Below are 26,102 nucleotides of genomic sequence, written 5' to 3' on the forward strand. Positions count from 1 at the left end.
TCGCAAAGTGTCAGACATGACTGAGCGTGTGCACACATGCACACACACACAACACACACACACACATATACAGACACAATGATAAGTAAATGATCACATTACATTGCTCATTCAGAAGTACCTAATGGATAGAGATCCCTTAAGTAGAAAAATCCAGTTTAATTACGTTATATATGTGGGTAGAACTGGAGAGAATTTAATATCTGAATGGTTTTGAAGCCATATTTTAGTGACTTCAGCTCTTCATGTGAAGAGCTTTTTCCCCTCTGACATTCCTTAACCCAACCCTTCTGTGTCATTCCATTAAAACTGTGACATGTTTTCCTGACTTTTTATTTGTCCAGTTTGTTTCATACTCTGTTTTTTAACCAGATTTATACTTGGGGCATCTTTGAAACCAGCAATAGAGGTAATTGTGACAAGCTAACATTTTGACTCCACTCTGTCTTGGTATTCAATAAATATCTTTCTATAGGCTTAACAGATGACTTGTGTTTATTCTAGGTGTGTCACGAGGTCCCAGTCCTGTCAGCCTTGGAAATCAAGACACCCTGCCCGTGGCAATTGCCCTCACAGAGTCTGTTAATGCCTACTTTAAAGGGGCAGATCCCACCAAGTTAGTTTTTAAAACATGTGTGTGTGTGTGTGTGTGTGTGCAGGGGACAGGGGACTTGGTGGTAAATTTTGAGAGTTATCTTTTAATTCTCTGTAGGCTAGGGTTTTCTGTTACTTGTTTACTTGCTTTTTGCTACCAAATATAGTCATTTAGAGATTGTCTTTCAGATGTAAGAAACCACTATAATCAATAATGTTGGCTTTTTTCTAGTTTATTTACCTTTTTGGCCAGGTTTTATGACCAGTGTGACACATCTGTTGTTTAACACATCTGTAGAACAGGATTGTCGGAGAAGGCAATAGCACCCCACTCCAATACTCTTGCCTGGAAAATCCCATGGGTGGAGGAGCCTGGTAGGCTGCAGTCCATGGGGTCACGAAGAGTCGGACACAACTGAGTGACTTCACTTTCATGCATTGGAGAAGGAAATGACAACCTACTCCAGTGTTCTTGCCTGGAGAATCCCAGGGACAGGGGAGCCTGGTGGGCTGCCGTCTATGGGGTCACACAGAGTTGGACACGACTGAAGCGACTTATCAGCAGCAGAAGCAGAACAGGATTGTAGCAGCTGACCTAGATGGGGATAGAACTCTGAATCTTCACCTAATGTATATCTTTGGTGAAAGTGTGCTTTTTGCAAGAGAGACCTACAGTGTATATTTATTTACAGCAGACTCTTGAAGGATTAGTTTAACCTCTTTTAAGAAAATGATCTTTGGGTAAATGATCACTCTTATTTATTTTTCATGTATAACATTCATTCATTAAATATTTTAGTGCTAAATATGTGTAAGACTATTATAAGTTTTCATTGTTCTGAAAGAAAGTTTATTAGTTTTCTCTTGAGATAATGTAAGCTCTGTGGAGAAGAATTTTTGTTTACTAAAGTATCCTCAGCACTTAAAACAGAGTCTTACATATGGTAAGTGCTCAAATATTTTATGAATGAATGTTTTGAATGAATAATGTTACTTATGAAAAGTAGAGGTATTGATAATATGCTATGAAGAAAAATAAACCAGGTTAAGGGGATAAACAGTTAACAACAGTCAGCTACTATTTTAGATAAAATGATCAGAGAAAACCTTTTTGAGGTTGATTTAAGTAGATGTGTGAAAGACATTGAGGGAAGAGCAAGCCATGCACATAACTTGAGTGAAAAGCATTCTAGGAGGTGTAAGGGACTCGGGTAGAAGCACACTTGAAATATTCAGGAAACAGCAGAGAGAGAACCATGTCACTGAGTCGACGTAAACAAAGAGGAGGGTCGTCACAATAAGTCCACAGACGGGACAGACCAAGCTGGGTGTTGTAGACCCTGATAGCGAGGTTGCAATTCATTCTGGGTGAGGTGGGAAGCAAGTCGAGACTTTTGAGTAGAGAAGTGACAAGTTACTAACCTCTATTTTCAAAGTAGCGCTCTGCCTGCTGTATGGAGAATAAACTAGAAGGAGTCAGAGTAGATGCAGAGAGAAAGGGTTAACCAGTGGAGTCCAGGTGAGAGATGATGGTTATTTGTATAAGGGTATTAGCAGAGGAGATGGTGAGTAGTAATGGGAGTTTTGAGTATATTTTGAAAAGAAGAGTTGTCAAGATTGTTGAGGGTGTAGGTTGCTAAATTTGAAGTACTTATTAAGACAGCTTAGTGGAGATGTTGATGATAGTTGAATGCATGATTCTGGAGTTAGGGAGATAGGTTCAGATTAGAGAGAAAGTATTTGGAAGTTATTAGTTTGTACATGCCACTTTAAACTGGGGCAATAGGATGTAAAGAAGAGATCTGATGAGAACTTAAGTCCTGCCCTCTCCCCGACCCCCAGTGTTTAAAAACAGAAAGCTAAGAATGATCAGCAGTGGAGTTTGGGACAGTAAGCAATATGAGAGGTGAGGAGAGAACCAATAGAGCAGTGTCCCAGAAACTGTGAATAAACTCTTTCATGAAAGCAGGTGTCAGGTCAAGAAAAATCGATCATTGACATTATAGAGGTCATTAATGACCTTCACAAGAGCAGCTCTAGTAGACTGGTGGAGATGAAAGCCTGCTTCAGGGAAACTCAGGAGCGTGAGATGATGCACATACAGACAGCTGTATTCAGAGAGAGCAAATGTTAGGCAGTTCTTTTAGGATAGTTTGCTCTAAGTAGAAGCAGAGAAAGTGGGCGGTAGCAGGAGAGAAATCAGAGGAGGCTTTTATTAATTTTAGTTTTTGTGTTTTTTAAAGATAATAGGCATTTCAGTATGCATGTGGGAAAAATCTAATATTTATGGGAAAAATTGAACCTGCAGGGAGTGAAATTCTTCAGTATGAGGTGTGCTACAGGACAGAAGTGACAGGATTAACCTTAGGTGCATAGACTTATTTGTTGAAATAGAAGGGAAGGCAGAAGGTTTAGATGGCTTCAGCCTAAGGGAGATTTAGGATTTTAGCAGTGAGACTATGAGGAAGTTCTTTTCTCATTTTATTTTCTTCGTAAAATTTAAAGGAAAGTCATTGACTGCAGGTGGAGGGGGTTATATTTTACAGGTTAAAGGAGAAAGAAAATATGAATGTAGTCGAATATCCTATACCAATACTAAGGGGGTTCCAATTGAGAGTTCTGGCTGAATAGTTATATGTTTTTCTCTAGTCACGTTCAGCCATATAGAAGGGGGTGAGGAGCAGGATTCAGTTAAGACTTTTGCCAAGCAAGCATAGTCAAGTGAGAGAGAACCAAGGGGTGGGTTATGCAAGGAGTATGCGTAATGATGGACCATGGAGTCTCAGTGAAGGGAAACTGAGGATATGAAGGGAAGGAAGAGTGAAGATTAGTGGAAAAGCTAGAAGGAACATGGATTATAGAGATTTTTGATGATGTTGGAGATGCAGTACTAGACGGAATGATTTAGAAACGTAGGAAGTGACTCCCCACTAACTGATCAGTGGGGAGTCAGACAGATAATAGAGGGGCTGAAGTGTGGCTGAGGTAGGCTGGAAGGCAGGATCATAGAGGGTAAGGGACTGAAGAACTAGGTGACCAAAGTATTGAGAGGATTATCTGTGTGGATATTGAAATCACTAAAAATTTATGATAGGAGTAGTGGTACAGTGACAGATTGACAGTGGGTCAGGAGCTGAAATTTTTAGGAAATGAAATGTTGAAAATGATTTGAAGGGTTGTGATAGTAGTATAATCTGATGGTTTGAATTTTCAAAAGAAGGTGGTTCTTCTTTCAAAAGAACGTTTTTCAGAAGGAAGAAAGCATATATAGTTGTAAGAAGCAAGGCACCTACCACTGCCACCATCAGTCCCAGCACTTTGTAGGGTTTGGAGGGGAAAATAGCTACAGCTGGAGATAGTGTTACCAGGGAAGCAGTGGCCTTATGAGACCGCCAGGGGATGGTTTGAGCAAGCATTATCAGTGTGCTTCCATTTGTGTTTGGAATTTAATTCTAGGAAAGACTGGTGTTAGGTGAATACATCATTTCACAGTTAATCATTTTTTATTAAGAAATGATTCATCCATAATTATGATAAAATGCTATATATATATAAATAAAGCCCCTTTTAAATTAAATATGCTTTAAATGGAGATTTAAATGCCTTATTTATAAACTGTTTAAATTTTTCACAATCTCCACTTTCAGGTGTATTGTGAAAATCACTGGTGACATGACAATATCGTTTCCAAGTGGAGTTATTAAAGTCTTCACCAGTAATCCATCTCCAGCTGTGCTCTGCTTCAGGGTGAAAAATATCAGCAGACTAGAACAAATTCTTCCAAATGCACAACTTGTGTTCAGGTTTGTATACTTCTGTTTTGAAGGTGAAATTCCTTTTTTAAGAGATTTTTTCTTTCTTCTTTGAAGCAATAATAGTTTGAAGACAGTACCAAAATTATTATGATTAATAAGGCTTTTGCTGTCTTTGTCTTATGTGTGCTGGTGGTGGTAATAGTTATTGTTAAATTCTTCTCTGCTGTACAGCTTCTCATCTTTTAGGCAGCCTCCTACTCTGTACCATTCTTTATCCCCTAACTTTAATTTTTTCTATCCTATCTTTTGGTTCATTTCTACTAGTCTTTCCCAAGTCACCAAATTACTACAGAGAGGCAGAGAATAAAGACAAATAAAATAATGAAAATATTTCTTATACATACAGTGATCCGTCACAGTGTGATTCTAATACAAAAGATTTCTGGATGAACATGCAAGCTGTTACTGTCTACCTCAAGAAGCTATCAGAGCAAAATCCAGCTGCTTCTTACTATAATGTAGATGTATTAAAGTATCAGGTAAGTATATCATTAACATTAAAATACTTTAATATCCAATTAAAATATTAGCAAATAGAATCTTGCATATCATTAAATAACATGTCACGGCCAAAATGAAGTTCATTTGAGCAATGCAAAGATATTTCAAAATTTTAAAATCTTTTAATAAGCTTATTGAGATTTTGACCAGTTTGATCAAATTCACCACCTATTACCAATTATAATACTGAGTAAATATAAATACATGAATATGTCCTTCACCCGAAAAGACTAGCATATCTTAATAATGAAATACCTAAAGCATTGAAAGAAATGGCAAAGATACCTATTATTCCTATTAGTATGTAAGATTTTTCTAGATCTGTTAGTGTAGTTAGACAAGAGAATTAAGTAATTGGTGATAAATATGGGAGAGAACCAAAGTTATTAGTACAGGTGATATATTTCTGAATATATCAAGAGATATATTGATATCAATATATCTCAAGAGAATTGACTTAAAAAGTGATGTAGGAGAATTTAGCAAAGTGGTTATTTAAGAAATTAATATTACCTCGGTGAGCAAAAAAAAAAAAGAAATTAATATTAAAAATTAATAGCTTTCAAACAACCATTTAGGGAAACTAATGGAGAAAAATATTCACATCAAAAAAAAAACTAATTAGAGCTGGAAACAGTGTCCAAGGTGGTAACACAGGAAGATCCTGAACTTACTTTCTCCCAGGGACACACCACATCTATAGCTGCATGTGGAATGTTCCCTCTTAAAGAGACTGAAAGATAGCTAAATGGCTTCTTCACATGAGCACATAAGAAAAGGACCACATTGAGGCAAGTAGGAGAGGCTAAGATCCAGCTTCACCACAGGCCTCAACCCCAGCAAGGCAGCCTATTTATTACCTGGATGGAACTCAGAAACCTGGAGCTTCTTTCTGAGGAACAAACGGTTTGTAACCAGCACAGACACCCCAGCCTCTGAGACCTGCACTTGATAGACAAGTCCCTGAAACATCCGGCTTTGAAAACCAATGGAGCTCACATCCACAGGAACCAAGGGCTGCAGGGACCTGAGAACCAGCTTTAAAGGGCTTGCATGCAGACTTATGCACTCTAGGTTCTAGCATACAAGCGACCTAGTGAAGGAGATTTATTTGCTTAAATTGATCTTAAAGTGTCAGTTTGAAGGGCCAGGGCATGAGGTGAACACTCTACAGGGAATGAGGTGCTGACGGGCACCTCTTTTGTTCTCTCCCTCTACTTTGCTGAAGCAAACAGGTACCACTTTATGTTTATTTTTACTATAGACTTTTTCTCGTGGTGGGTGCCACTTTATCCTCCAACCAGTGGTATCTCCCTCTCTCATGCTAAGGCTGGCAGGTGCTATCTTTTTTATTTAAGACTCCCCCCCACCTTTCCTTGGTGGGTGTCATCTTTGTGCTGTCTTCTGCAACACTGGTATCTACTAGAGGGGAATTTTTATAGATGTCTGGTGCCCCAGGTTTTGCAGCTGCAGCCCAGGGGACACCCCTTGTTCTCCTGGCTCTGGAGTCCAGGGTGGCTTATAATTCTGAGTCCCACAGGACTGTAACAGTTAGTGAGACAGTTCTTGGCAGGCTGTTGCCACCAGGGTAATGCACAGAAAGCAGACTGAAAAACCCCTGTAGTCTTTCTCTAAAAGACTTCATTTGCTTGGCCTGGAACAGCAGCCCAAGGGACAGGCTTCAGATTTGACGCACATCTAGGAGTCTGCAGGTATGTTTCTCGGAGAACATAGGCTTGGGGATGCAGTCAGTTCACTCCTCTGCCTCACCCCAGCTCGCCAGTTTCTCCCAGAAAGAAACTTATACACTCGTCCAGAGCCCTGATTTTTATGACTGTCAACCAGGGGACATCTCCAGATCACCTGATCGGGTGGCCAGCAAGGCTGACCCTTGTGTTCAGTCCCACAGGACTATATCTGTTTCCCTACTTTCAAAGCGGTTGCCTGAGGGTCTTAGCTTCCTAATCAGTCTGAATCTACATGCTGGCAGATTTCCTGCTTTGGAACACTGACAGGTCTGGGCACACCCTTGATCACCAGGAGCTAGTAAATATAAAATAGGCTGCTTGGACAGTCACCAAGGTTTGAGAGGCAACCAAGAGCTAAGGCAAGGTTGAACAATAAGGTTCATCTCCTACAAGAGGTTAGTCATTCAAGACTGGAAGGGATGGCTATTTCACCTAATGCAAAGAAGCACAGAAAATCAAGTAAAATGAGGAAACAGGAATATATTCCAAACAGAAGAATAAGATAAAAACTTAGGGAAAAAACCTTGATGAAACAGAGGTAAGTAATTTACCTGATAAAGAGTTCTAAGTAGTGGTAATAAAATGCTCACCTCACTTGGGAGAAGAATGGATAAGCACAGTGAGAATTTCAACAAAAAAAATAGAAAACAAATGAAAGTAACAAATAGAAGTCACTGAACTGAAGAATACAGTAACTGATTTGAAATATGTACTGGAGGGACACTACCTGAAGCAAACTACATGAAGCAAAGAAAAGACAAGTGAATGCAAAGACAGGGCAGTGAAACTCACCTTAATCGGAACAGCAGAAACAAAAAAAGAGCTTTAAGAAGTGGACATAGCTTATTGGACAACATCAAGCAAACTAACATTCACATTTTGGGAGTTCCAGAAGGAGAATAAAGGGTCTGAAAACTTACTAAAGAAATAATAGCTGAGAACTTCCCTAACCTGGGGAGGGAAACAGACATTAGATCCAGGAAACCCAGAGAGACTCACACTAAGACAAATTATTAAAATGTTGAAAGTTTAAAGAATTTTAAAAGCAGTAATGGAAAAAACCAAGGGAACTCTCCTAAGACCATCAGCAGAAACTTAGCAGGCCAGAGGGATATATTCAAAGTAAGTTTTTAACCAAGAATTCTCTACGTGGCAAAGTTATTGCTCAGAATTGAAGGAAACATAAAAGAGTTTCCTAGACAAGCAAAATTTAAAGGAGTTCATCACTAATAAACTGGCCTTACAAGAAATGTTAAAGGAACTTCTTAAGCTGAAAAGGGTGCTAATTAGTAACAAAAGTATGAAAATACAAATCTTACTGGTAAAGATAAATACAAAGTAGCGGTGGATTAATCGTATATAGGTAATATGAAGGATAAAAGACAAAAAGTAGTAAAAAATAATAACTACAATAATTAGTGAAGGGATTCACAAGATAAAAAGATGTAAAATGTGACGTGAAAAACAAAATTGGGAGAAGTAAAAATGTAGAACTTTGGAAAGTATTCAAATGTAAGTTGTTTGCAACTTAAAGCAGACTATTACATAGGTTGTTACATGTAAAGTATTAATGTTGGTCAGTTAGTCGTGTCTGACTCTGCAATCGCATGGACTGTAGCCTACCAGGCTCCTCTGGCACATTAGACTAGATAGACTTAACAGATAATTAGAAAACATTCCATCCAAAAGCAGCAGAATACATATTCTTCTCAACTGCATATGGAACCTTGTCCAGGATCATACATTAGGTTGAAAAACAAGTCATAATAAATTTAATATTGGAGTCATATCAGGCATCTCTTTTTGGACCACAGCAGTATGAAACTAGAAATTGGTTACAAGAAGACTAAAAAATTCACATATATGTACAGATTAAACAGCATGCTACTGAGTAACCAATAGGTCAACAAAGAAATCACAGGAGAAGTAAAAAAATACCTTGAAACAAATGAAAATACAATATACCAAAATTAATGGGATGCAGCAGAAGCATTTCTTAGAGTGAAGTTCAAAGTGATACTTGCCTACCTTAAGAAGAAAGACTAATCTCAGACAGCTTAACTTTATACCTCAAGCAAGTAGGAAAAAAAGCAAACAGAGCCCAAAGTTGGTAGAAGGAAGGTAATAACAAAGTTCAGAGCAGAAATAGAGACTAAGAAAAAAGATCAGTGAAACTAAGAGCTGGTTCTTTGAAAAGATATACAAAAATGACAAACTTTTATCTAAACTCACCAGGAAAAAAGCGCTCAAATACAATCAGAAACAAAGGAGGAGTTGTTACAACCAGTACCACTGAAATACAGAGAATCACAAGAGACTACTATGAACAATTATATGTCAACAAATTGAACAACCTATAAGAAATAGATAAATTGATAGGAATATCCAACCAGCTTTTCAATACTGAATCATAAAGTAGAAATATGAATAGATCACTTCCTAGTAAGGAGATGTGAATCCATAATCGGAACCCTCCCAACAAACAAAAGTCCAGAACCATATAGTTTCACTGCCAGATTCTGCCAAGCATTAAAAGAATTAATACCAGTTATTCTCAAACTGATTCCAAATAGATGCCAGGGATTAGATCTGATAGACAAAGTGCCTGAAGAACTATGGACATTGTACAGGAGGCATGAACAAGACCATCCCCAAGAAAAAGAAATGCAAAATGGCAAAATGGTTGTCTGAGGAGGCTTTACAAGTAGCTGAGAAAAGAAGAGAAGCTAAAGACAAAGGAGAAAAGGAAAGATATACCCATTTGAATGCAGAGTTCCAAAGAATAGCAAGGAGAGAGAAGAAAGCCTTCCTCAGTGATCAATGCAAAGAAATAGAGGAAAACAATAGAATGGGAAAGACTAGAGATCTCTTAAAGATAATTAGAGATACCAAGGGAACATTTCATTGCAAAGGTGGTCTCAATAAAGGACAGAAATGGTAGGGACTTAACAAGCAGAAGATATTAAGAAGAGATGGCAAGAATACACAGAAAACTGTACAAAAAAGATCTTCAAGACCCAGATAATCATGATGGTGTGATCACTCACCTAGAACCAGACATCCTGGAATGTGAAGTCAAGTAGGCCTTAGGAATCATCACACGAACAAAGCTGGTGAAGGTGATGGAATTCCAGTTGAGCTATTTCAAATCCTAAAAGATGATGCTGTGAAAGTGCTGCACTCAATATGCCAGCAAATTTGGAAAACTCAGCAGCGGCCACAGGACTGGAAAAGGTCAGTTTTCATTCCAGTCCCAAAGAAAGGCAATGCCAAAGAATGCTCAAACTACCACACAGTTGCATGCATCTCACACGCTAGTAAAGTAACAGTCAAAATTGTCTAAGCCAAGCTTCAAAGTTCATGAACTGTGAACTTTCAGATGTTCAAGCTGGATTTAGAAGGAGGCAGAGGAACTGGTAGGCTGCAGTCCATGGGGTCATGAAGAGTCGGACATGACTGAGCGACTTCACTTTCACTTTTCACTTTTATGCATTGGAGAAGGAAATGGCAACCCACTCCAGTGTTCTTGCCTGGAGAATCCCAGGGATGGGGTCGCACAGAGTCGGACATGACTGAAGTGACTTAGCAGTAGCAGTAGAGGAACCAGATCAAATTGCCAACATCCATTGGATCATTGAAAAAGCAAGACAGTTCCAAAAAACATGTACTTCTGCTTTATTGACACCACCAAAGCCTCTGACTGTGTGAATCACAAGAAACTGTGGAAAATTCTTCAAGAGATGGGAATACCAGGCCACCTTACCTGCCTCCTGAGAAATCTGTATGCAGGTCTAGAAGCAATGATTAGAACTGGACATGGAACAACAGACTGGTACCAAATAGGGAAAGGAGTATGTCAAGGCTGTATATTGTCATCCTGCTTATTTAACTTATATGCAGAGCACATCATGCAAAATGCCAAGCTGGATGAAGCACAAGCTGGAATCAAGATTGCCAGGAGAAATATCAATAACCTCAGATGTGCAGATGACACCACCCTTATGGCAGAAAATGAAGAACAACTAAAGAGCCGCTTGTTGAAAATGAAAGAGGAGAGTGGAAAAGTTGGCTTAAAACTCAGCATCCAGAAAACTAAGATTATGGCAGCTGGTCGCATCACTTCCTGGCAAATAGATGGGAAACAGTGGAAACAGAGACTATTTTGGGGGGTCCAAAATCACTGCAGATGGTGATTGCAGCCATGAAATTAAAAGACACTTGCTCTTTGGAAGAAAAGTTCTGGCCAACCTAGACAGCATATTAAAAAATAGAGACATTACTTTGCCAACAAAGGTCCGTCTAGTCAAGGCTGTGGTTTTTCCAGTGGTCATGTATGGATATGAGAGTCGGACTATAAAGAAAGCTGAGCATCGAAGAATTGATGCTTTTGAACTGTGGTGTTGGAGAAGACTCTTGAGAGTCTGTTGGACTGCAAGGAGATCAGTCCTGGGTGTTCGTTGGAAGGACTGATCCTAAAGCTCCAATACTTTGGCCACCTGATGTGAAGAACTGACTCATTGGAAAAAAAAAAAAGCACCCTGATCCTGGGAAAGATTGAAGGCAGGAGGAGAACGGGACAACAGAAGATAAGATGGTTGGATGGCATTACTGACTTGATGGACATGAGTTTGAGCAAGTTCCGGGAGTTGGTGATGGACAGGGAAGCCTGGTGTGCTGCAGTCCATGTGTGTCCATGGTGTGCTGCAGTCTCAAAAGAGTTGGACATGACTGAGTGACCGAACTGAAGTTCTCAAACTCTTCCAAAAAAAAAAAAAAAATACAGAAAAAGAGGAAAAACTTCCAAACTCATTTTATGAGACCAGCATTACCCTGATACCAAAACGAGATAAGGACAGAACAAGAAAAAATTACAGGCTGATATCCCTGATGAATATAGATGCAAAATCCTCAGCAAAATATTAGCATACCAGCTCAGTAGTACATTTTTTTTAGGCATTTCATGCATTATTTTATTTAATTCTTATGTCTACAACATTATTGTTGTCTCCATTTTACAGATGACAACTACAATGTTAGTAACAGAGATAGAATTTTAACTTCAGTCTGTTTTTTTTTAATCTTTATTTTGTTTGTTTGTTTTCATTTATTTTTATTAGGTGGAGGCTAATTACTTTATAATATTGTAGTGGTTTTTGCCATACATTGACATGAATCAGCCATGGATTTACATGTGTTCCCCATCCCAATCCCCCCTCCCACCTCCCTCCCCATCCCATCCCTCTGGGTCTTCCCAGTGCACCAGCCCTGAGCACTTGTCTCATGCATCCCACCTGGGCTGGCGATCTGTTTCACCCTTGATAGTATACTTGTTTCAGTGCTGTTCTCTCTCAACATCCCACCCTCACCTTCTCCCACAGAGTCCCAAAGTCTGTTCTGTACATCTGGTGTCTCTTTTTCTGTTTTGCATATAGGGTTATCGTTACCATCTTTTTAAATTCCATATATATGCATTAGTATACTGTATTGGTCTTTATCTTTCTGGCTTACTTCACTCTGTATAATGGGCTCCAGATTCATCCATCTCATTAGAACTGATTCAAATGAATTCTTTTTAATGAGCTGAGTAATATTCCATTGTGTATATGTACCACAGCTTCCTTAACCATTTGTCTGCTGATGGGCACCTGGGTTGCTTCGATGTCCTGGCTATTATAAACAGTGCTGCGATGAACATTGGGGTGCACATGTCTCTTTCAGATCTGGATTCCTTGGTGTGTATGCCCAAGAGTGGGATTGCTGGGTCATATGGCAGTTCTATTTCCAGTTTTTTAAGGAATCTCCACACTGTTCTCCATAGTGGCTGTACTAGTTTGCATTCCCACCAACAGTGTAAGGGGGTTCCCTTTTCTCTACACCCTATCCAACATTTATTGCTTGTAGACTTTTGGATAGCAGCCATCCTGACTGGCGTGTAATGGTACCTCATTGTGGTTTTGATTTGCATTTCTCTGATAATGAGTGATGTTGAGTATCTTTTCATGTGTTTGTTAGCCATCTGTATGTCTTCTTTGGAGAAATGTCTGTTTAGTTCTTTGGCCCATTTTTTGATTGGGTCATTTATTTTTCTGGAATTGAGCTTCAGGAGTTGCTTGTATATTTTTGAGATTAATCCTTTATCTGTTTCTTCATTTGCTATTATTTTCTCCCATTCTGAAGGCTGTCTTTTCACCTTGCTTATAGTTTCCTTTGTTGTGCAAAAGCTTTTAAGTTTCATTAGGTCCCATTTGTTTATTTTTGCTTTTATTTCCAATATTCTGGGAGGTGGGTCATAGAGGATCCTGCTGTGATTTATGTTGGAGAGTGTTTTGCCTATGTTCTCCTCTAGGAGTTTTATAGTTTCTGGTCTTACATTTAGATCTTTAATCCATTTTGAGTTTATTTTTGTGTATGGTGTTAGAAAATGTTCTAGTTTCATTCTTTTACAAGTGGTTGACCAGTTTTCCCAGCACACTTGTTAAAGAAGCTGTCTTTTTTCCATTGTATATCCTTGCTTCCTTTGTCGAAGATAAGGTGTCCATAGGTACGTGGATTTATCTCTGGGCTTTCTATTCTGTTCCACTGATCTATATTTCTGTCTTTGTACCAGTACCATACTGTCTTGATGACTGTGGCTTTGTAGTAGAGCCTGAAGTCAGGCAGGTTGATTTCTTCCAGTTCCATTCTTCTTTCTCAAGATTGCTTTGGCTGTTCAAGGTTTTTCCTCGAATTGTATTTCCATACAAATTGTGAAATTATTTGTAACTAGTTCTGTGAAAAATACCATTGGTAGCTTGATAGGGATTGCATTGAATCTATAGATTGCTTTGGATAGTATAGTCATTTTCACAACATTGATTCTTCCAATCCATGAACACGGTATATTTCTCCATCTATTTGTGTCCTCTTTGATTTCTTTCATCAGTGTTTTATAGTTTTCTATATATAGGTCTTTCATTTCTTTAGGTAGATATACTCCTAAGTATTTTATTCTTGTTGTTGCAATGGTGAATGGTATTGTTTCCTTAATTTCTCTATTTTCTCACTGTTAATGTATAGGAATGCAAGGGATTTCTGTGTGTTAATTTTATATCCTGCAACATTACTGTATTCATTGATTAGCTCTAGTAATTTTCTGGTAGAGTGTTTAGGGTTTTCTATGTAGATGATCATGTCGTCTGCAAACAGAGTTTTACTTCTTCTTTTCCTATCTGAATTCCTTTTATTTCTTTTTCTGCTCTGATTGCTGTGGCCAACACTTCCAAAACTATGTTGAATAGTAGTGATGAGAGTGGGCACCCTTGTCTTGTTCGTGACTTTAAGGGAAATGCTTTCAATTTTTCACCATTGAGGATAATGTTTGCTGTGGGTTTGTCATATATAGCTTTTATTATGTTGAGGTGTGTGCCTTCTATTCCTGCTTTCTGGAGAGTTTTTATCATAAATGGATGTTGAATTTTGTCAAAGGCTTTTTCTGCATCTATTGAGATAATCATACAGTTTTTATCTTTCAATTTGTTAATGTGGTGTATTACATTGATTGATTTTCGGATGTTAAAGAATCCTTGCATTCCTGGGATAAAGCCCACTTGGTCATGATGTATGATCTTTTAAATATGTTGTTGGATTCTGTTTGCTAGAATTTTGTTAAGGATTTTTGCATCTATCTTCATCAGTGATATTGGCCTGTAGTTTTCTTTTTTTGTGGCATCTTTGTCTGGTTTTGGTATTAGGGTGATGGTGGCCTTCAGTAGTACATTAGAAAGGTCATACACCATGATCAAGTGGGATATATTCTAGGGATACAAGGATGGTCTCACATCCAGAAATCAATCAACATAATATACAACATTAAGAAAAGATAGATGAAAGTCATATGATCATCTCAGTGGATTACAGAAAAAGAATTTGACAAAATTTAACATCTATTTATGATGAAAAACTCCCAATGCAGTGGGTATAGAGGCAACGTGCCTCAACATAATAAATGCTATATATGACAAGCCTACAGCTAGCATCAGGCTCAATGGTGGAAATCTGAAAGCTTTTCCTCTAAGAGCAGGAATAAGACAAGGAGGCCCACTCTTAACTCTTTTATTTGGTAATAAAAGTTCTAGCCAAATCAATTAAGGGAAGAAAAAGAGAAGGTATCCAATTTAGAAAGGAAGAAGCACAGTTATCACTCTTTGCCAATCACATAGTATATATAGAAAACCTTTAGACTCCTTCAAAACAAAACTTAAGAGTAAACACTGAATCATAAATGAATTCAGTGATGTTGCAGAATCCAAAATATATAAATACCTGTTGTGTTTCTGTACACTAATAATAAACTAGAAGAGGAAATTAAGAAAATAATCAAAAGAATCGAATCCTTAGAGATAAATTTAACCAAGGAGATGAAATACCTCTACACTGAAAACTAGAAGACAGTGATAAAAGAAAGACAAAACTAAACGAAAAGTTAATCCATGCTCATTGATGGAAGAATTATAATTGTTAAAATATCCATACTACCCAAACAGATGTAATGTAGTACCTATTAAAATTTCAATGGCATTTTTTCACAGAAATAGAATGTGCTTAGTCACTCAGTCATGTCTGACTCTTTGTGACTCCATGGACTGTAGCCCACCTGCCCTTGGGGGTTCTTCAGGCAAGAATACTGGAGTGGGTTGCCATGCCCTCCTCCAGGGGATCATCCCAACCCCGGTCTCCCACATCACAGGCAGATTCTTTACTGACTGAGCCACCAGGAAAGTCCCAGAAATAGAATAAACTATCCTAAAATTTGTATGGATTCACAAAAGACCCCAAGTAGCCAAAGCAGTCTTGAGAAAGGACAGAATGCTACAGGCATTGCGCTCCATGATTTCAAACCATATGACATAGGTATAGTAATCGAACATGGTATTGGCAAAAAACAGTGAAATGAGTCAAGCAAGGGAGGACAGAAATTGCAGGATCTTTCTTATGTGTGGAATCTATAAAACCAAACAAACCCAAGTTCACAGATACAGGGAACAGATTGGTGACTGCTGGGACACAGGGGGTTGGGGATAGGTGAAATGCATGAAGTCGGGGGAGTCAAAAATTACAGACTTCTAGTTATAAATAAATCATGGGGATGTATTGCACAGCATGGTGACCAAAGTTGTTAACACTGGATTACATATTTCCAAGTTGTAAGAGTGTATTTTAAAAGTTCTCTGGACAGGAAAAAAATCTGTAGTATGTATGGTGACACTCAGTAACTAGACTTACTGTGATAATCATTGTGGTGGTCACTGCACAATATATATAAATATCAAATCATCACATTGTACACCTGAAAGTAATATGTCAGTTATACTTAAAAATTGTTTTTAAAAGATCTATTACAGCATCCCTTTCCTGTGGCTACAGTGAACACACAAAAATTTTTTTTCAAACTAAGAAGAAACATAATACCATCTCTACTGCCTTGAATATTGTTAGAAAGGTATACTTTAAAAAGGAAGACTCATGTTGTAAAAAGCTGTTGCTAAATTAGCTTATAAATTTAATGTGATCATGATCAGAAACTTAGTGAATTCTGGAGACCTGACAGTCATTTTTAAGTTCTCAGAAGCATAAAGCTTGGAAAATTAAGAAATGTTTTAAAAAGTAACCTAAAATACTGTTTAGTTTTAATGGGAAAACATTATAAGCCAACAGTATTTAAAATAGTTTGGAACTGGCGGAACAATAGATGGCCAGATGAATGGAACAGATTAGAGTATCCAGAAATAGATACTAAGAATAAACGGGAAATTGCTTATATGATATAGTAGCATTTAAGACAATGTGGAAATGATGAATTTTTCAATAAGTGAAATTGGGGCAACAGACTAGACATTTGAGGGGAAAATTTGGCTAAATCCCCAGCTCATACCTTAAACCAAAATAAAATCTGCATGTATCAAATGTTTAATAATAATAAATCAAGCCGTGAAGTGAAAGTTGATCAGTCGTGCCTGACTCTGTGACCCCATGGACTATACAGAGCATGGAAATCTCCAGGTCAAAATACTGGAGTGGTTAGCCATTCCCTTCTCCAAGGGATCATCCCAACCCAGGGATCAAACCCAGGTCTCCCGCATTGCAGGCGGATTCTTTACCAGCTGAACTACCAGGGAATCCCAAATAAAGACATAAAAAATACTAAAATAAAGCATGGGTGAATATATGTATATCCATGGGTATATATGCATGTGTACTGTGTGTTTATTACATATTTTAATCTTGAAGTGTGGAAGACCTAAGCATACTACAAACCCAGAAGACATGCAATAAGCAAATAAGATACTTGAGACAGAAATGAATCTGTTTGTGTTTATATTTGTTTAAACAGAATCAGTATTTAATCTGAGAGGAAAGTATTACATAAAATAGATCAAAAGGTTTACTTCAAAGAATCTTTATAAATTAGAAGTAAAAGATGAATAACTCAATAGATAACTTTTAGAAAGATGCTCCATGTCAGTAGTAATCAGAGCAATGACTGTTAAGACAACAATGAGATACCAGTTTTAGTTCTCATTAATTGACCAAAATGAAAAAAGATTAGGAAAGGTGTGTATGTGCGTGCATGCACATTCATGTCTGACTCTGTGCCCCTATGAACTACAGCCCGCCAGGCGCCTCTGTCCACTTATTAATCGAAGTACAAATTAGTAGAGCCTATTAGAAGGTAACCATTAGATTGTTGAATAGATGTAACCCTTAATTCAACAGTTCCAGAAATCAGTTCTTTGGAAATCACACAGGTGGGGTTGGAAGGTACAAAGGATATTCACTTCAACATTGTTTGGAAACCATTTGAGTACATGTCCACAGAGGAAGAGATTGATTAAATTAATTATTATGGCCTTTTCAAAGAATGAGACAGATCTCGTTTGCATCCCTAGAAAGTCTGGAAGTGTATGTACCATGAGGTAACAGTGGGGAGTAAGTGCCAAGGGATAAATTTCCTATTTTCATATACGTATGTCTTGTTTGAATTTTTAATAGGGTAACTGTATTAAAAATGACTTATGTTTCTAGGAAATAGATACTTAAAAGAATAAAAAAGTACTGCCACTTAAGTTGGCTTAAAGTTTATTCCAAGTATTTTATCATTCATTCAGCAAGTATTTACTATTCAATGCTTGCTAATTGCTATGACTAGCATAGGGAGATAGTAAACATAGTAAGTAAATAATGTATATTGTGCTATGGAGAAAGGAAAGTCTGCAGAATAAGATATGAAAGAGTGAAGATGCAATTTTCATTGTAAATTTAAACAGGATGATAGAGTAGGTCTCATTGAAAAGGAGTAAGTCATTGTGATTAAAATTTCATTTGAAGCTTAGAGTATTCTAACTCCAGGCTTGTGTAACTGCATGGTGACCCAGTTTTTCTGTTTTAAATCTAAACTCTTATAAAGAATCTTAGAATTTTCTGTTGAATGTTGAGATTCTCAAACATTACCTGCATAAATAAGAATCACGTGGTAACACCCTGATTTCTGTACTCTCTACCTGTTGAATCAGATTTTCTGCATTTGGAGCCAGCAGAATATGCATTGTTCACAAGCACCACAGAAATTTTGATGTAAACAGTCCCAGGTCTACACTTTGAGAGTCATGCTTATACCTTTGAGATGAGCCTGCTTCACTCTACCTAGCAACAGACAGTTCTCTCATTATTGTTTTTGAATGTGTGATCTCTTGTGTTCATGTATATGTCATTATGACTTGTTTACTTTGTAGGTCAAAGGCAGTTGTTTGTCTTTTTCTCTTTTTAAAGGTATCATCAAATGGTATTCAGTCCACTCCTCTGAATCTTGCAACATATTGGAAATGCAGTGCTGGCACCACAGATGTTAGAGTGGATTACAAGTACAACCCGGAAGCCATGGTGGCGCCAAGCGTGCTGTCCAACATACAGGTGGTGGTACCAGTGGACGGAGGAGTCACAAACATGCAGTCCCTCCCCCCTGCAATATGGTAAAGAAGTAGATTTCTGAATTCCTACTAAATTTCTGTCTGCAGTCCCCCAGATAGAGGACCTGATTTCTGAAAGTTGTCTTATAAGTTTGAAAATTTTTAGTGTATTTTCACATAGAAATCATGTTATATGATGTACTGTACATTTTACTAGTCAAGCTACAGTAGCTTCAAGCCAGAATAAACAAACTAGTTTGCTGTCCCCACCCAGACTTGAATGATTCAGTACAACTTTACCCTCAAAGTATGTTACTTCTCTAAACTTTTTCATTTAAAAAAATTATTTTACAGAGTTAAATATAGTATCTAGCATATCTATAGGAAAACCTACCTGGTTAGTGTTTAGTATTAGTCCCATCTCTTACCTGCCTCTCTTGCTTCCTCCATTAATGTTAGTATATACTCTAACTACTCTTTGTTTATACTGCTTCACCATTTAATAATAAAACTATTTTCCTTGAGTAATGAAGGTACTTGATCACCTATACATTGTTTTCCTTTCTCTGATCAATAAAAATAAAATTATATAATTTGGTGACTAATTAAGAAAAGTAATAGTATTTTGTTTATATTATTAATAAACATTCTCACCAGTGATACTATTCTAAAGTAAATTTAGCACTAGTTCTAGTGAAATATTTAAAATGTATTATTGGAGTGCTCATCCATGTACAAGGCATTATACTAGACACATTAGCTGAAGATATTTGTTCTTACAGGAATGCAGAACAGATGAAAGCCTTTTGGAAACTGTCTGGTATTTCAGAAAAATCAGAAAATGGAGGTAAGTGTGTGCATGGTTTTTTTGTTTATAATGTAATGGCACTGAAAATGGATCTTTTAGACATGTTTATGGGAAATTTTCTCCTGGAATTTCATGCCTTCAGTTCTAGAACTGACCACTAGGTGGAAGTTAATACCATAAAGAAGAGTGGACCAACTGAGATGCAGAACACATTTTTTTCTTCTAGCTTGAATGTGAGAAAATGTTTCTCTGTGAGACAATGTCTTGCTATAACTTTATAAATATTATGTAAATGTTCTTTATGTTCATGTGCTAACATTAAGAGAAGATATCTGTTAATTTATAGACGTCTGGGAAACCTGATAATTGAAACTGATAACTAATTAAAGTAATTAACATGCTCTTTAGTTCATTCTGTTAATAGGGTCTGCCTGGCCTCCCGGAAATAGTACAGAAGCTTTCAGGCTTTAAAAACTCCCCTTGCCTATCTTGCCTACTCTTTCTCAAGAGAACCTTTCCTTGGTCATTTACCCTTATTAAAACTATTAACAGCCTTTAATTCTGTGATCATTATTTCAAGGAGAAGCAAGTTAATTGCCTCCTCCCACCATGTCTGCATTTGTTTGTGTTCACAATGCAAAGGAGAAGTCTCTACTAGTTAGTTGATCACTCCTAGTATATCCTCTTGGAGAAGGCAATGGCAGCCCACTCCAGTACTCTTGCCTGGAAAATCCCATGGACGCAGGAGCCTGGTAGGCTGGAGTCCATGGGGTCGCTAAGAGTCAGACACGACTGAGCGACTTCACTTTCACTTTTCACTTTCATGCATTGGAGAAGGAAATGGCACCCCACTCCAGTGTTCTTGCCTGGAGAATCCCAGGGACCGGGGAGCCTGGTGGGCTGCCGTCTATGGGGTCACACAGAGTCGGACACGACTGAAGCGACTTAGCAGCAGCAGCAGTAAATCCTCTAACTCAATTTAGAATATAATTCCCAGGACAGTCTTTAACATTTGAATTGCAGTTTCTCTTAATCAAAGGAGACTTCTCCTACCTCTTTTGAATGCCTAATTGAATCTCCAATAACTTTTCCTGTTAAGTAGGTTTTTTGGCTTTTCAAGTTTTACTCACTTTTTCTTTTGAACATTTTAAGCATCATGTGATTAAAATGTAAAATATATCATCAGTAGTTTTCTTAAAGGTATTTCTGCATAAAAGACCAGGTACATACTTGTATTGTTCACCTCCTGTGCTGAACTAGGCTTTTACTACTAGAGAACCACACATTGGATGAAATAACCCAGCTAATCTCTGGTTCCTTTGTTCATATTTGGTCCTTAAATGTTGCCTATGTTCAAGTGGCAAATGTACTGATTTTTACTCTAGCTGTACGGCTAGGAGATAAAACTGAAATTCCTAGTTGAAACTGGAAGTACAACCAGTTAGCAAGGAAGAAAGGGTATATTTTCCCCATATTTAATGAGACAATATTATTGTAGATATTTGCCAAGAAGGGAATTTGTTCTCTGAAAAACAGGATACAGATTTGCTAACTGGGTATTGTAGTTATAGTTTCCCTCTGCTGTTCAGGTATCAGAGTGACCATGTGAGGAAATGGAAACATCTTATGAATGTGGTTCTGATTTGGTTAGCCAGCCTTTAAAAAGAGATCCCCAAATTAGAATACTATAAAGTAGAAATCTGTTTCTATTTTGGTTTTATGCTCCAGAGAGGAGCAGGAAATACTTCTAAAGTTTAAGGGTTGCCCTGGTGACTGCTCTTGGCCTGTGGTTGCACTGTCACAGAACTGAGTTGCGTATCACAAACTAAAAGTTTAAGGAGGACTTGGACACGGGCTAAGAGTTAGACAGCAGTTCATTTTCCCAACTGATCTGTGTGCCACCAGGTGCAATAGTATAGGATGTGTCTTTGTTATATTTTCTTTCAGATTTCTCTCTGTGGTGTTCAGTTTCTGTACGGGGAATCGCAGAATGTCACTGTTTCTACCCAGCGATTCTGTCTACTTTCCTCAAACCAGAAGCCTGGAAACCCTCCCTCCTAGGCCCTTCCTCCTGTTTACCCTTCGATTTTAACTCCTGACTGTTTCCCAAATTCATTCTCCTCTTTCCTTCCCCTCAGAGTAGTTCAAATACACTTTTCCTGTCACCTAGAGCCCTAGACCATTTTATTGACTTTCGGGTGGTGTCCCTACTTGCATCTTGTAGCTTGCTGCCCTTCTAAGATTCTTACCTGAAATGTTTTCTCTTCATTGTCTTTGGTGGCTCCCTGTGGTTATTTCTTATCGTGGTCTGCAAAGATGCTTAGAGTTTTTCCTAGCTCCCAGTCTAATATCATCTTCTGCCCCTTTGCTCCCCTACATTTGTTCTCCGGATCTTCTGGTAGATGTAGTTACTACCTTCAATGCATCGTGCTGTCAGCTCTCCCATCTCTGCACATGTAGTTACCTTTTCCTGAAATACACACCATCATCCCCACAGCATTTTATATGCTTTGTGTCCATAGCCTTTGACAGTTTTTTTTTTTGCAGCATTTATAATATTCATAATTATATACTATTTCTGCCAGACTGAGGAATGTGGAATAAATGGTTACATTGAAAAGAAAGCCCCTCAGACATATTTGGCATAATTTTAAAAAGAAAGGTGAATACAGAGGTAATACCAATACAGCTTTTCCCAGTCTTAGCTGTCTTAGCTTCTGTACCTCTCCCACCCCATGGTATGCAGCAGTCATTTCCCTTTGGCTTTAATTCCCATTCATCGCTTCCAGGGCTTCCTTCCTTCCTGCCCTCAGCCTTACTTATCTTTTGACTCACTTCAACACACACAGAGCGTAGGAATATCAATAGTAAATCCCTCTGAAGACTGTTATTAAGTCAAAGAGAAGCATGGACTAAGATTACTTAATGAAAATTCAGATTCACTGACTAAAATCTGATTTGAAAACAGGATGATGATTCATTTACACGGGTTTAAAGAATTTGTGATAGGACTGACTTTTTAGCTTTTACTTACTCATTTGCCTTTTTTGGTGTGAAATATAGTATCTTGTATAAGTTCTTTATTCTTTTCCTGTAGGTTCTGGGTCCCTCAGAGCAAAATTTGATCTTTCAGAAGGACCCAGTAAACCCACAACACTTGCAGTGCAATTCCTCAGCGAGGGAAGTACCCTTTCAGGAGTAGATACTGAACTTGTAGGCACTGGCTACAGGCTTTCCTTAGTAAAGAAGCGGTTTGCCACTGGTAAGTTGGGAGATTTTAAGCTTTTTCATGTATATGGGAAACATTTATATTCTACCAGTTACTAAATGACTTTCAAGTAGTTTATAGTCTAAAGGCATGGAAGTGTTTCCTTTGACCTTTGGTACAAAGTGCCAGATAGAGACACGCCTGGGAGAGAGAGTACTCATGGTCAGTATAGCTGAACACCTGTGATCTGATTCTAATGTACTGTAAACAGCAGATGGGGACTGGGGTTTGTATCTGTAACCACAGTGAAAATGTCCTCCTTTGAGTTCATTTGAAATTATAATTGCAAAGGTCTACTTGGTGTTTTCCAGGACGATACCTGGCGGATTGTTGATGGACCTGGCAAAGTGGTTGGCTCAAGGGAGTAGTACAAACCTGCCGTTCTGCATTATTTTTCTTTCCAAACACTATTCTGACTTGTATTATATCTTTAAGAGCTGACTACAAACATTAAATTGCACTTTTGAAGTGAGTCACCGAAAGAAATAGCACTGAAATGATTTTCAACGCTGTAAATGATCAACTGCAATATTCAGGAAAGCACATTTATTCAGATTCTCAGTAAAATGAAGTTTTTATAGGCTGGAAATTTTAAGTTATTTTCAGTGTCTATGTTGAAAAAGGGGCTTATAGTGTAATATGAGGCCTGAAATTTCAGGAGAGCAAGCACAAAATAATTTAGCTTTCTATAAGTTTTTAGAGTCAGAGATAGCTTTTAAACTTTTAAGTTTGATATTGAATGGATACAAACAGAACATGAATTCTAAGTTTGGGATAATGTTGATAACACTCAATCAAATTGAGTTATGTGCCATAAAGTAATCAGACCAGAGTCCAAGGTGTATGCAAACTTTATAATTTGATTCTCATATAAACATATTAATAAAGTGTAAATGGTGTTTTATATGATTTTTTTAATCCTCAAGTGCAATGTGTTTTAAAATAAGCTTGCAAAAGACAGCAGAGAAATTTGCTTCTGCAGTTAACTTTATAGAAGTTGTGATTGTTTTGATGAATTAATGCTGTAGATTTAATTTATTTTTATATGGATTGCATAATGTGTGCCTTTAAAACAATAACAAAACCCAGAAATGTGCCTATCCAGTTTGTGTTCATTCATGTGCCTCACTTTTTTCCTCACAGTCCAGATTTTGTATTCAGAATCTTAGTCAATTTTTACAGGATAATTGCGATTTTTATAAAACTCTTTGGTTGCGGTTGCAATTGCAATGGGAATTCAGAATAACTAGAGGACAATTTATACTTAAGAACCCTGGCTCCCTTCTTTAGTGTTACACTGTAGCCACTAGAGAAATATAACTAATGGCATATGTTTACAGGGAAAAAGATTACCTTCAAATATTCCATCTTAACCTTATCAAAAAATTCTGCAAAACCATAATGGTAAATTGGTAACTGGCATTTGAACTCTCAATTTAACATTTCCCCTCACTCTTATTATTGGAAATTTATATATTTATTTACTGAATGTGATGTGAGCATGAGTTTGTAGTAGTTTGTGAGGAACATGCTTTAGAAAAGATCAGTTTTGGCATTTTTCAACACTTGGAAAAATTAGCAGTTTTTATATTCTTTTTCTTATCTAATCACCACCTACTAAAAATGAGGAAGCTATTTGAAATGATGGATTGGGTTAAGCATTTCTTAAAATACACTACTAATATTAAATAGTAAAAAACCTAACTTTATAACAAATCCTGATTAATTGAAGGAAGTAAATATTTTGGACAGTTTCATAATTTACAAATGGGAATTTTATTTATAAGGATAAGTACCAGTGTCCTGCATTTTGCATAGAAATAATAAATTGTGTTATATCTAGTAAATTTATATAGAATCACTAATTGTTCTCCTAAGCTCTACAGAAAGGAAAATCCCTCCCTCTATACATTTATGTAACATCTTGCTATATTAAATACAGCAGAAAAGCTGCTCATTAGCAATATATATATAACACAATATGTGCTTTTTTAATATATTCAGTGTTAGCCCCATTCTAAATTTAGATTTGACTAAAGTAATACATAAGACAATTTGCTAAAATTTTCATCTTTACTAGATACTGGACAGAATTAGAATTTCTAACATATTGTACCCTTTTAAATGCCAATTACAGTCCCTTACTGGAAATCTTAACTAATTGCTTTGCAGTCAAACTGCTTTTATTGGGCAGTTAATATTTTATTATTGGATAGACACCATTATATTCACCAGGTTTGTTTTTAATCAAGTATTACCTTAAAATTTACAGACTAGTGAAATGGTTATACTTCTGCACTTTCTTAATTACCAGTCTTCATACCAAGTGTTGGTACATAAATTTGTATTGGGTGCAGGTTACAATTTTGAAGCCATATGAGTTTATATTGATTTTTTCATTTAAAAAATCCACTAATGGTGTAAAAAAAGACCAATAGATTTTCAATGGGAGATGTATTTTAGCAAGCTGGTTCTTGCTTATGTATAGTGATCAACTTTGTAGCTGCCTCTTTAACCAAGAATTTGTAAACACAGAACTCTAACAAATGTGAGTTTTTAAGAATTGTTATTTACTACTTTGAGTTGTAATTAGAACAATGCAAATCTTACAATATTTTGTAAATATTTTTGATTTTTCATAAAAATGTAAATTTTACATAAAAGTTGTACCCTTAATAAACATGTAATATATAAATTATCAGTTGGTATGTGTGTTGTACTTTTGTTGATAGTAATAATAGCTATGTCATAGACATTAGGACAAGGCAAGCTTGGTAAGTAATGAATAATTGGTTTTGAATTTTGTATCACCATTTAGACAGGCATAGAGATTGGTCTGTTACTGAGTTTTAATTGGTTTATAGGAAAACTTCATTTAGCATATAACCCAAAAATGTAGAAGTTGTTTAACAAAGGATTATTTTTGTTTCTAAATATACTTACATTGATGTTAAGCTTTAGCAAATACTTTCGCCCTGACCAGGTTTTTAGGAACACAGTGTCACAGTTTCAAAATTATACTCTTCCAAGGAATATCAGGCTTTCAGAAACCAGTGGATTTAGAAAGGAGTTTAAAAAAAAAAAAGAAAAAGATTTCCTCATAAATACTGAAAATTTTGCTGAATCTGTGTCATAAAAAGGACAGGTTGTGTCGGGTTGGGGAACCTGTGTAACAAACAGCACTCTTACCATTCATGTCATACACTTCACTTAATTTCTTCATTAGTTTCCTTTTTCCCCTTCCCCTGCTCCCACCTGTTATAGTCAATGATGCTAGCTGCTGTAATAAGTAAGGTCTCAGGAACGTAACACTGTAAAATAGTATTGCTCACATCGCAGTTCTAAGGAGGTTGGAGGAAGAGCTCTGCTCCTCACAGTAATTCAGGGCAGGCTCCCTCTGTTTTTGTAACTCTGCTCAGTCTTTTC

The 26,102-nt window shown here is 37.1% G+C and overlaps 1 protein-coding gene across 1 annotated transcript in view; it reads left to right on the forward strand.

Annotated features, from left to right (window-relative positions):
* Window positions 1–25,365, forward strand: part of FCHO2 (FCH and mu domain containing endocytic adaptor 2) — a 129,054-nt gene extending 103,689 nt beyond the window's left edge. The window contains exons 20-26 of the mRNA XM_065905781.1: window positions 505–616; window positions 4,242–4,397; window positions 4,756–4,888; window positions 18,464–18,663; window positions 19,383–19,447; window positions 22,506–22,670; window positions 22,988–25,365. Of these exons, the coding sequence (XP_065761853.1) occupies window positions 505–616; window positions 4,242–4,397; window positions 4,756–4,888; window positions 18,464–18,663; window positions 19,383–19,447; window positions 22,506–22,670; window positions 22,988–23,010 (854 nt within the window). The 3' untranslated portion in view covers window positions 23,011–25,365. The remainder of the gene's footprint in view (window positions 1–504; window positions 617–4,241; window positions 4,398–4,755; window positions 4,889–18,463; window positions 18,664–19,382; window positions 19,448–22,505; window positions 22,671–22,987) is intronic.
* Window positions 25,366–26,102: the final 737 nt, after the last annotated feature.

This window comes from Muntiacus reevesi, chromosome 14 (genome assembly GCF_963930625.1).
Source record: "Muntiacus reevesi chromosome 14, mMunRee1.1, whole genome shotgun sequence".
In the NCBI taxonomy this organism is placed as follows: Eukaryota; Metazoa; Chordata; class Mammalia; order Artiodactyla; family Cervidae; genus Muntiacus; species Muntiacus reevesi.